At 38.5% G+C, this 13,219-nt stretch overlaps 1 protein-coding gene across 1 annotated transcript; it reads right to left on the minus strand.

Moving 5' to 3' along the window:
• Window positions 1-3,970: 3,970 nt before the first annotated feature.
• prmt6 (protein arginine methyltransferase 6) lies at window positions 3,971-5,633 on the minus strand. Its single transcript, XM_053623005.1, has one exon. It carries the CDS (start codon window positions 5,479-5,481, stop codon window positions 4,423-4,425), a length of 1,059 nt encoding a protein of 352 aa, XP_053478980.1. The 5' UTR covers window positions 5,482-5,633; the 3' UTR covers window positions 3,971-4,422.
• Between the last annotated feature and the right edge of the window lie 7,586 nt (window positions 5,634-13,219).

The following is a 13,219-nucleotide window of genomic DNA, read 5'->3' on the forward strand; positions in this document are numbered from 1 at the left end:
GCCGAGACCTTCAACAATGTCACAGTTCTCGTTCTTATTCCCTTTCTTGCCTGGTACACGTCAGACCTCATGCACCTTCTGGAGATACCTACAGCTTGTGAGGACCCTCAGAGATACAAGTACCCTCTCCTCCACAATCTGGAAATAGACTCCCATCATCTCCTGTGGTTTCCTCATTGCTGCACTATCTGTCTGTCCTCGACCGTGGTTGAGAGGTTCTCGTTTACATTTGCGTCATTTGGCAGACAACCTTATCCCAAAGAGCTTTGAAGACTCTATCAGTAAATACATCCTGATACGGGTTCGCTAGGTCACAGGCTAAGAATACCATCAGTCTATCACACTTTATTTTTTATCTGAAGTACTTATGGAACTGGTAGGTCTTTAGACGTGGTTTGAAGACTTCCGGTGACTCAGCTGTTTGGAACATCTAGGGAAAGTTCATTCCACCACCTGGGTGCCAGAACAGAGAAGAGTCTTGATGCACGAGTAGAGTCTTGATGCACGCCTTCCTTGTACCCCTGGACCCTGAGAGATGGTGGGACCAGTCGAGCAGGTTCTCCCTTGCCATTCTGCACTCTCTACCACTAATCTTGTGGAGTCAGGACTCGTTGTTTGCCCAACCCTCTACCTGCGGGACCCGCGAGATCACCACGTTGTCATGGTCAGGGGACTTGTGTGCATCACGGACCTCTAGAACAATAACGGTAGTACCTTGGGCTCCCAGCAGGGTCACCCCAGTCGTACAGGTCGAAGGGTAGAAGCCCGACAAAGTGAGATCGACAGTCCCTCCATGTTGTTTCTATAATATAGATAACGCATTAAAGAACGCACTGGTTATGACAATATGAGGAAAAGGAATATAATTTGGGAAATTTTTTTACCGGGCCCGTGTATACTGAGAATTAAATAATTAAATAAATGTAATGATTATTAAATAAATAATTGCAGAATCTGAAATCTATCAGTTCACAAAAATGCAAAAACACACGATGTTGCTTATACTTACTGTAATATGTTGCACGGTCACAGCTGTGTGTGTGTGTGTGTGTGTGTGTGTGTATATACACCGCATGCTTACAGAAGCAAATCAGGCTGCTAACGATAATGATGACAAATCTCTCAGCCAAGGAGCTGGCCATCTAAATTAAGTTTTGTCAATAACATTCCTCCAATTTATCTTCTCGGGAGATCCGAACAGAAATATTGGTTACAGTAAGCGTCTGGCGGCGAATGATTTCTCTGGGCTTATTTACAGTAACGTCGTTAACATACAGAGGGACATATCGGATGCTGCAGTGGATATTGGATTCAGACGCGTGATACAGAGACACGTTTCTGCTCTTAATCCGCCGCTCTGGCTACATGACCACACACTCCATTCGATTGCTGGGTTATAAACGCGAGGAGGATGCTGAGAGGAAGCGGGCCGCCGGTTTCTGGTCTGAACGGAGCGGTGGGACGATATATCGGTGTGACCTGTGATAAAATCTCATATATTTACCATTAATATTGTGCTTTAATGATGTTTAGGCTGGAATGTTGTTTCTAAACTGCAGAGCGTTCTAAAACAGATTTTTTTTTTTTTTTTAATTTTTACTCTAAAAAATAAAAATATATATATATATTTTACAATGATAAAAATAGAAACAGTAGAAATGTTTAAAAATGGAGTCAAACATGTCTAGTGTCATTTTTGGTGTGGGGTGTAAGTACACTCTTAGAAAAGAAAAAAAAAAAAAAAAAGGTTTCTAAGAGAATATGCAATGAAACGAATAAATTAAATCAACCAAAAATAAATCATCAACTAAGTAAATAATTAATTAATCACATGAATATACAAATGAATTAATATAATAATTATACATAAATATTTATATATTAATATATATTATATATTATTATATTAATATAATAAATAATTACATTCATATCACATTTAAATTTGTGCTAGGAATATAAAACTGTGAATATAGTTATATAAGTATAAATATTTGTATAAAAAGCGAATATTTGATGATTTATTACTGAAATGTCCTGTTTATTATGGAAGCATAATATAATATAATAAATAAATATTAAATGATATGTTTATTTATTGTTGCCATTTGACGAGCTGGTGTGATATTTTGTTATATCGGGAGGGTCTCTAACGGAACATTTAATCGCAGTCTAAATCACTGCTAGTCAACCTGTAACCATGACAACAACAATACCAAAAAAATAATTCATTAAGAGTCTTTATCCTGCTACTGAACTGAAAAAATACAACAGATTTACAAATAATCTATTAAAATGATGATGATGATGATGATTAATATTAGTCACACACACACACACACACACACACACACACACACACACACACACACACACAGAGTAGATGTAGGCTATGGTGCAGGTTTCATTATGCAGTTCTTTAGATATGCCATACATTTATCTATCATTTTTTAAATCATTACTACAGTGACCGTCGTCGTTCCTGATTCATCTGAGATATTTCACTTATCGCATCGCTTACGCTAATATAATTCATTTGCTTAAATGACTATAAATATAAACACAACGCCGTGTTTATGATGCAGTCTTCAATAATGGCTTCAGTTTCAATCGGAAGTGTTTGTTCATCACAGTGGTGTTACAGTTCCCTCCATTAATATTGGCACCCTTGGTAAATATGAGCTGTGAAGGCTGTGAGAAACTGTCTTTATTGTTTAACCTTTTGATCTTTTGTTAACATAAAAAAAAAAAATCACAAAAATACTCTGCTCTCATGGATATCAAACAATTACAAACACAACACAGGTTTACAAAAAATATATATCTTTGTTAAAATGGAGGTGTGTAAAAACTGTTGGCACCCTTTTAGTCGATACTCTGCGCTACCTCCCTTTGTCGAGATAACAGCTCTGAGTCTTCTCCTATAACGCCTGATGAGGTTGGAGAATACATGGCGAGGGATCTGAGACTGTTCCTCCATACAGAATCTCTCCAGATCCTTCACATTTCGAGGTCCACGCTGGTGGACTCTCCTCTTCAGTTCACCCCACAGGTTTTCTATGGGGTTCAGGTCAGGGGACTGGGATGGTCATGGCAGGACCTTGATTTTATATGATGAGGTACTTTTCCATATCTCCGTATCTTCCGTACCTCTCTGTGTGCTCCAAAACCACCTCTGGTGTTTATTACCAAAAAGCTCTATTCTGGTTTCTTCTGACCATAGAACCCGATCCCATTTGAAGTTCCAGTAGTGTCTGCACACTGAAGACGCTCGAGTTTGTTTTTGGATGAGAGTGGAGTCTTTTTTCTTGAAACCCTTCCAAACAACCTGTGGTGATGTAGGTGACTTCAGATTGTAGTTTTGGAGACTTTCTGACCCCAAGACACAACTAACTTCTGCAGTTCTCCAGCTGTGATCCTTGGAGATGTTTTATCCACTCGAACCGTCCTCTTCACAGTGCGTTGAGACGATATAGACACACGTCCAATTCCAGGTCGATTCATAACATTTCCAGTGGACTGGAACTTCTTAATTATTGCCTGATGGTGGAAATGGGCATTTTCAATGCTTGTGCTATTTTCTTATAGCCACGCCCCATTTTGTGAAGCTCAACAACCTTTTGCCGCACATCACAGCTATATTCCGCGCTCTTACCCATCGTTATGAATGACTAAGGGAATTTGGCCTGTGTGTTACCTCATATTTATACCCCTGTGAAACAGGAAGTCACGGTTGAACAATTTCCTGTTCCTAGTCACCCAGGTGTATTAAAAAATGTCAAATATCAATGGTAACATACTTCAAATATATTTTTCTCATATGAATTCATAGGGGTGCCAATAATTGTTTTACACCTATATTTAACAAAGAATTTTTTTTTTTGCAATTGTTTGACATCCATGAGAGCAGAGTGTTTTTGTGGATTATTTTAAACAAAAAGATCAAAAGGTTAAACAATAAAGACAACTTTTCATTAAAATCGTCCTGTACTTTTTCCAGGAGTGTGGAAACACCGAAATAATTACTCAGCTTTTCCAATACATTTTTTTTTTTAAATAAAGTTTAGGAGAAAAAGGATTGCCTGTTTCCTGAGTGTGAGAACTCTGAAATCATCACATAACCCACTCATCACGTTAAAAAAACCCGTGTCGAAAAGTCAGACGAGCAATTTTCAAGAAACAAGCGCAAAATGCTGTAATAACTGATTTTCCTTTTTAATCTGGGTTTGTTCATTAACATTCGTGGCATTCGACATGTTCACACTTCGGAAATTTGTTAAACCTAATCTTTGAGCTGAGAAACTGATGTAAGGGAGTTGCTCAAAAATTCAATCTCGAGGCTCCATGGTCTGGGATTTGAACCTTGAACTCATAACCCTCTGACCACCAGCTCAGAACCTTCACCACGAACGTTCCCGGGTTCTACTGAGTCTCTGCATAGGACGATCCGTCTGAAATGGCGAATGTTTTCGATTTCTTTTTCTCCTCCCCCACCGTATAGTCCACATGGATGCATATATGTCTAGACCCTTCCTCGGACGGGTACATGTGCACTTCTCCTTCCACCAGCGTGTCTTGCATGACCTCCACGGCCTGGTCCAGGTAAAGCACGGCCTGTTTCCAGTGCGTCTCGGGTTTGAATGGGGACGTGGACAGGACGAGAGGGTGTCTCGACCCGGGAAAGGTCACGGCGAAAAACACGCAGAAGGCGTTGAAGGCGGCCGAGCCGAAGCAGTGGCAGCGGAAACGTCCCTTGACGGAGCTCAGGTGCTCCAGGTTGACGGTGTTGAGGCCGAGCTCGGCGAATTTGACCGGGTGAGACAAGACGTCTTCTACGGTGACGGGCTTTATGGTGATTTCTGGGCTCGCAGTGATGCACCTGCGGGCGAAGTCCGTCATGCAGGACATGTCCACGCCGTACTGGCTCTTCACCGTGCTCCAGAAGCTGAGACGCTCCTCCACCACGAGGTCATTAATGGGTGCGATGAAGAGCTCGGCTTTATCGGGGAGCATCAGACCTCCAGGTTTGAGCCACCGATCCCGAGCTGAGATCACCGAGTTCAGCATGGACTCATGGAGCAGAGCATAACCCATCCACTCACTCACTATCACATCTACCTGCTCAGGAAGATCTACAGCCTCCAGAGCACCCTTAATGACCTCCACTCTGTCCTCCACTTTATTCTGCTTGATGATGTTCTCAGCCTGCTCTGCTATGGAGCTGGCCTCCACGGCGTACACCTTCCTGGCTCCGGCCTGAGCACAGAACACACTCAGCACCCCGGTGCCTGCACCCACATCCAGCACAACTTTCCCCTCCATCTCACTTTTATTATTAAATATGGCTTTCCTGTACGTGTCAGTGCGCACAGTGTCCGCGATCATCTCCTCATGGATACTCACATCCGCGTAGCTCTCAAAATACAGCTTATCCTCAGCGGGTTTGTCTAGTTTTCTTTTCTTTGAGCCGGCGTGGGACATGTTTCCTTACTCGCCTTCCGATTACTAAATCCTAAAATACCAAAAACTATACCTAAACCCTGTCTATGCGCACTACTTAGTGTATAAAACAGTGCTTTCTTACTCACTTTCTAGTACACTATACAGTATGTTTGTTCTTAGAGTCACTTCCGCGTTTGTGCCGGTGCATTATGGGATATGTAGTACTATAGCGCACGTTACGAATGGGGTACGCGCAATAAAAAACTACATTTCCCATGTGTAATCTGATCGCCTCACAGATTTTTTTTTTTTTGAGTTTTATATTTTTATTTCAATAAAATTCGATGTAATACGTCTCCATTTAGTGTTTAACTGCGTAGGTTATTTTAATATATTATTTATATAACATTTACTTCACAAAATAAAATAAACATGAATGGTTCCAGTTGATAACTGAGTGCTAGCAACAGCAATGCGGAATGAAAAGCAACTAGCTAAAACAGTTTTCTTTTCTTTCTTTCTTTTTTTTAAAAAAGTTTATTATTTATATACATTTACTTCACAAAAAAAGGTTACAGTTGATAACCGAGTGCTAGCAGTGACATTTGCTAAATGAAAAAGCAACTAGCTAGAACTATATGTTTTGTGCCCCCTGCCACCGCCCTTTTTTGTGTTTGTTTTTTTTTGTTAAGGCTTAAAATTGCACCTAAAGTAACTTATAAGTTTTTTAAACAGTGTAAGAAAATGTGCAGCATTTAAAATTAATCCCTGATCCATCTTAGCTAAAATTAGACTCTACCCTAAGGCCTTAATCAAACACACACTGACAGACACACACAGACTGTCCCTATATTAAAGCCACCTCATCCTCAGATTTTCCTTCATTTCCAACAAAAAACCTTTCCAGTATTTGAAGACAATAATACATCCTCAGCTGGTGCATTGATGTATTTGGAAAACAGCGTGATGTATGAGCACTGTCTTCTAAATCACCACGAGACGTTCATTAATCTAGTTCTTATTGTTGTTTGGATTCAGGGTTGATGCGCTGATATATTTTGGATACAGCGTGATTCATTAGAGCGTTCTTCCCCGACGTATGCTCGTTGACAGAATGCATGAGCGATTTAATACCCAATAGAAGTGATAGATTTTATTTGTTTTGCAGAGAGCTTTATTTTGTTTGGATGGAAAGGCAAGATGGTCAGGATACTTGTCGTGTTGTGTATTTGGAGTTAGAAGTGGGAGTCAGGTGTTAATATGTTTCCATGTACAGTATGTGTATAAACAATTTCACTGTTTAAGGCTTTAAATACATACAAATGATCATAATTAGCAGCATTATACTAGTCTAGAACTGTTCCCAAGACCGCATGTACCCAGGGTTGTGTGTCCTCTCAATGTTTAACATTGAACAACACTAATCTGGTTAGTGAGCAAGCATAAGAAGATTTACAACATGTTAAATTCATGATTGTACAATGTCGAGCACAAAGCTTCCATCTCACTCTTGCAAATATATTGTGAAGTCAGTGTCATTTTAGATGTTAATGTTAATAAATCTAGAACGATACAGTACGTTAGCCAATTAGCTTGTAAAATCGTAAAGCTAAAAGTAGCTATGTTATTGCTCCTAGCACTAGCGCTATTCCTTGTATTTCATTAACCACCTTTTGCGGTACATACCCAGTGCAGTGAACATTCTCAACTATGTTTTCAGACACCAGTACCAAGTGACCCTAAAAATAGTACACAAGTGTAGTGAATAGATCCAGACATAACTAGTGCAAAGGATTGGAAGCGCAACTTAAACCCTGCTGGAAAAAAAACAATAGAAACAATTACAAATACCGTTGATTGTGCCCTGCGATGGACTGGCACCCTGTCCAGGGTGTACCTCACCTTGTGCCCGATGCTCCCTGGGATAGGCTCCAGGTTCCCCATGACCCTGAAAAGGAGTAAGCGGTAGAAGATGGATGGAAGGATGGACAAATACCATTAAAAATACCACTGTTAACCATTAAAACCATTACTAAATGGTTTACATTATGTAGTAGGACATATTAAGTATGTAGGACCTTAATGGAATCCACTAGACATAACATGCCACCAATAGAAGGTAATAAATTGTCAGTAGATTCCCACATGGACCATTACAGTTTCAGTTGAAACCAATACAATTCCCATTATAACCATTAAAACCATTGCAAATTCCATGAGGGTTTATGTTGTTTGTTTGTTTGTTTGTTTGTTTTTATTCAGCAGGGAAGACTTCATTTTCAACAACTAATAAAAACAGTGAAAAGGAATAGGTGAGGTGTTAGCAAATCTTAGAAATGACACTTTAATCTCAAATGCCTAAATAAAGAGTCAATGCTAGTTAATACTTTGTAGAGAATAGCTTTGTAGATTATTTACTAGCTTGATAATAGTCACAAATCGACCTGCTGTTCATAGGCATATCTCAGCTTGCAGTGCATTATGGGTAATACACAGTGAGCTTCATCAGGGGGAAAAGTGGAGGGTTTTAGTCTGGCCACGTCAATCACCAGACCTTAACCCAATTGAGCAGCATTTCACCTCCTGAAGAGGAGACTGAAGGGAGAAACCCCCCGAAACAACCAACAACTGAAAGCGGCTGCGGTAAAAACCTGGAAAAGCTTCACAAAAGAAGAAAACCAACAGTTTGGTGTCAGTGAATCACAGGTTTGACGCAGTTATTGCAAGCAACGGATATACAACCAAATATTAAGTGTTATTTACGTTAATTTACATCAAGACTTATCTGTTCCTATACTTTTGCTCGCCTAAAAATTGGACAGTCTGACACAAAAGGTTCTATGTTCTATGTAACACGTCTAGATGTAAATACCAGGAAATAAAAGCTGAAATCTAAACCTAAACTCTCGTCTCATCTCCATCTTCTGATCTCAAACCCAAATGTCTTTGGTGTCCAGCACAAACTAATGAACTGGCCTTGCCGTTCCAATAGTTTCGGAGGGGACTGTATCTGAATCATGCACATATGTTGTTGTGAAAGACACTTTATTGGTCTTTAAAATGTCTTCCAGGTTCACTTTACGTACAGATTTATAAATGTAATATCGATGGGACACGAATGACACCACAACCATGGTATCACCCGTTCAGATCCAGTCCTCCTGTATGAGCGGATTCTACATGATCTGGTGTTTCATAGCTTTCTTACTAATACTCCACGGCCTACTAGCTGTGCTACTTAGCTATGAGCTTTAGCGTTCAGTGCATGCTGATGGCGTTCCTGCGGCACTCTTCACTTTATAAGTAAACGATGTAAATGTCAGGTCTCAGTCCTGAGACTCCACATGTGTTTCCTGCTCTAACCCGATGATTAACTAAAGAGATTAATCAGGCGCACCAGTGCAGGACGCAGGGTCTGGGACCCAGTGCATTATGGGATGAGACATTTACACAGAGCTGATTTCATTTTCAAGTCACTTTTTTTTCTTCTTCTGATTTCAAAACAGGACCGAAGGACGCTTCTACCTGACCACAAAGCAATGAATGACTATGTTTGCAAATGAAGCAAATGCCAGTGTTTACTGTTTGAAGGTTGGGTGTTATGTGATGTTCCATTACACATTATAACATTGTGATTTGTCTGAAATGCTGGCTTGTTAACAGGTTAGTGTCATTATATAATGTCATTATGTAATTTCACGCCGCCGATGCTAGGAGTCGTGCCGTTTTTTTTTCAATTTTATTTTTACGTCACGTGTGTGTCATGGTGTTTGTATTAGAACGTCGGCTGGAATATTTAGCTGAAAGTTCATATGATCTCTAACGAGGCTTTCTTAATAGTCGTGCCTTATTTTTCAAACGTTGAAACGGTGTTATGAACTCGTGTAAGTATTTTCGTGGCCCAAATCGAATTAAAAATTCCCGCCAAAATGTAAAAAACGCTTTACTGATTTTGTTCACGTGCTGATAAACACCCCGGGCTGATTTACATTTAGCCACACTGAAATAAAAGCAAAGCTGACTGCGAGATGAAAACGAAGAATAAACGGTGAAACAGAGCCTCCTGAGCACCTCCTGTAAACGTAGCGTGCGCTAAATCTTCCAATAATGCAGCTCAGACACTGCAGCGCATCAGCTACCACAGACTCTCACTAACCCCTCCTCCTTTAATAGCACACCGTCACTGTTGTCCTGAACTCGGCTTCATTTAGAGATTTGTTTTGGATTCACTTTCTTTGCAAGTCATTAATATACAACAAAATGTTCATTAAATTGGTGTGCGGTCGTAATAAATAAGCGATTTAAACTCCGAACATGAAAACGGATTATAATTTTGCACAAAATCAGGAGAGAAACGCATGATATGTCAATATTAAAATGCACAATAATATTTCTTGTGTAAACGCTCCTGCCAAAGATTTATGAATAAATTGATTTGTATCTGGCTTGAATATAAGAGGCCTAACGTTTTAGCATCACAGCTTTATTTAAAAAAGACAACGGCGATATCCTTTTTAATGGATTGAATAAAGGTAGGACTCCTTTTTTTTTTTTTTTTTTTTTTTTTTAAAAAAAAAAACAACATTTCTGATGCTAGCTGTGTCATTGCTCCAGGCATTAGAGCAAAGAGAGCAATTTTTAAAAATCTTCTAATCAATGAAAAAAAATTCTTCTGGTTTTATTACATGGGATTTTTCATCATCAGTATAATCCGTATGTCATGTAGTGACATTAACACAGATTCACCTGCACCTACAGCCGGCGATGCTCAAGTCATATGTACCGTGTTTGTACCCATAATGCATTGTGAGTGCAGCGCATGCCAGCTTTAACACAGATCGGTGATGCTGGTGGAGCAGCAGAGCTACAATCAGATTCATTTCTTTTCAGATTTATTCTTGCCTACATTAGTCTATTAAAGACTTGCTCTAAGCATTCAGTAATGCTGTTTGACCACAGAGATGGGGTACGGCCTCGTTTATTTAATCAACGCAATTACAGGCATATCTAGGAAGAAAAAAGTACATGATGGACATGATAATGAAAAAAATAATCATCTAGGCTAAATCTGATATAATGCTATAATGCATCAAACCCCTGACATTTAAGCTGATTGTAGATCATTTCCCCGAGCAAACAAATGAATTAAACATGATATAAATTGGATTTTTTTTCAGTGAAAGCCTGGCTTGTTTTCCCCCTCTCTCTCTCTCTCTCTCTCTCTCTCTCTCTCTCTCTCTCTCTCTCTCGGGCCGTCTGGCGTTCGCTCCTGGGCAGCTGTGCTGGCGTTGTCCCAGTCCACCGCACATTCTCCACCATGATGGACGGCACGTTCTGCTGTTAACCTTAACACAACAGCACGTCGCCACGGGCCCTCGGCCCGGCTGTGTGCTGGGTTTAAAAACCTGGAGTGATATTCACAGGGAATCTGGGCAGGGTCATGTTCAAACTATCAGCACTACTACAGTAGGCTGCCTAGATAGTCACTCTGACCTTTATACTGTAATTCAAATAAAGGACAACCCCTGAGAGCTCAGCATCCGCGTGGTGTCTCAGAGAAATCGAACACAAATCTCCTTTAGGATGAAGATTTTTATTATGTTTCATTACAATTTTTATGCCTTTTTAATAAAACTAATTCTGGTTTACAAACACTGTGAAGTGTATTTGTGTGGTAGAAAGGCCCAAGACCAATAACTGTTCTGTCTATAAGTACAGTGTGGTCCAATCGCTTTCCTGCTACTAAACAAACAAACAAACAAACAAACAAACAAAGATCAGTCCAATCACTTTCCTGCTACTAAACAAACAAACAAACAAAGATCAGTCCAATCACTTTCCAGCTACATAATCAAAATAAATAAGTAAATAAATAAATATAAATAAACAAATAAATCATCATAACACCTATCACTTACTAGCAAACAGAGAAACTAAGGAATAAACAAATAAATGTCAGTCATTTCACCTTCCTGCTACTAAACCAACAAAAAAGTAAATAAATAAACAAATAAATAAACAAACAAACAAACAAATAAATAAATGTCAGTTGTATCGCCTACCTACTTAAGTATTCAGTCCAATCAGCTTCCTCCTAATAAATAAACAAATTAATAAACAAACAAATGTCAGTTGTATAACCTGATCCCAAATAAATAAATAATGATCCCTTGTATCACTTACCAGCAAACAAAGAAACAAATAAAAAAAAAAAAATAAATAAATGTCAGTCGCATCACCTTCCTGCGGCAAAATAAATAAACAAACACAAATAAATAAATAAATAAATAAATAAATATATAAATAAAATTCATATCACTTAACAACAAACAAATAAATAAACAACAGCCCAATCACCTTTCTTTAAACAAGCAAACAAACAAACAAACAAACAAATATAACTCCTATCACTTTCCAGCAAACAAACAACCAAACCAACCACCAAACAAATAAATAAACATCCATCCAATCACCTTTCTCTAAACCAACAAACAAGTAAATAAACATCAGTCCAATCACCTTTCTCTAAACCAACAAACAAACAAACAAATAAATATCAGTCCAATCACCTTTCTCTAAACCAACAAACAAATAAATAAACATCAGTCCAATCACCTTTCTCTAAACCAACAAACAAATAAATAAACAACAGCCCAATCACCTTTCTTTAAACAAGCAAACAAACAAACAAACAAACAAATATAGCTCCTACCACTTCCCAGCAAACAAACAAATAAATAAACACCAGTCCAATCAACTTTCTCTAAAGAAACAAACAAACAAATATAACTCCTATCACTTACCAGCAAACAAACAAGCCAAACAACCAACCAACCAAACAAACAAACAAACAAATAAATAAGTAAATAAACATCAGTCTAATCTCCTTTATCTAAACAAACAAACAAACAAACAAATATAACTCCTATCATTTACCAGCAAACAACCAAACTAAACAATAAATAAATAAATAAATAAATAAATAAATAAATAAACAAACAAACAAACATCAGTCCAATCACCTTTATCGAAACAAATAAATTAATATAACTCCTATCGATTACCAGCAAACAAACAAACAACCCAAGAAACAAACAAATAAATGTTTACATCAGATTCTGGTAGGCTTTCACTTGGAATTCTGCAGTGACTAAATCACAGAACTAAATAAAATAATGTTCAGGAACGATTAGGAACAACACATTCAATTACACAAACCATCACAGACCGACAGAAACACATTAAACCCCAGCAGGCACCACTAGACACGTGGAGAAAGAATGGCTCTGCTCAGGATCCAAAACATACAAGCTAATCTGTGAAACATGGTGGAGGTAGCGTCATTAGAAATCGAACACCTAATAAATGAGACACAAACACACTGACCAAGAGCCTACAGTAGTGTAGAAACAGAAACATTAGGGTTCTTCGGTCGTCCCTTTGGCAGAACCTTTAAAGGTTCTCCACAGAACCCTATAACGTAGTTTTTCCCTTTCAAAGAGGGGTTTTATGTAGAACTCCTTCAGGGAGCTGAGAACCCTTCCTTATCTAACGAACCCTTATAGAACACTTCTTACATGGACTCTGTCCTTTTTTAAATAACTTCTTGTTTTCTATTACTTTTACTTTTGCTTTGTCTGTCTTTCTTCCGTTTGCTTCCTTTTTTTAATGCATATTTATTATTATGCTAATACAGATTTAATTGGCCATTTTTACATCTTAAAAAAGTATTAAACATTTAATTAAAAGTTTTATATGCATATTATAAGTAATTTAT

The sequence above is a fragment of the Ictalurus furcatus genome, chromosome 1 (genome assembly GCF_023375685.1).
Source record: "Ictalurus furcatus strain D&B chromosome 1, Billie_1.0, whole genome shotgun sequence".
Classification (NCBI taxonomy): Eukaryota; Metazoa; Chordata; class Actinopteri; order Siluriformes; family Ictaluridae; genus Ictalurus; species Ictalurus furcatus.

Excerpts from the sequence above, each read along its gene's own strand:
- prmt6 (XM_053623005.1), bottom strand. The coding sequence starts at position 5,481 with ATGTCCCACGCCGGCTCAAAGAAAAGAAAACTAGACAAACCCGCTGAG.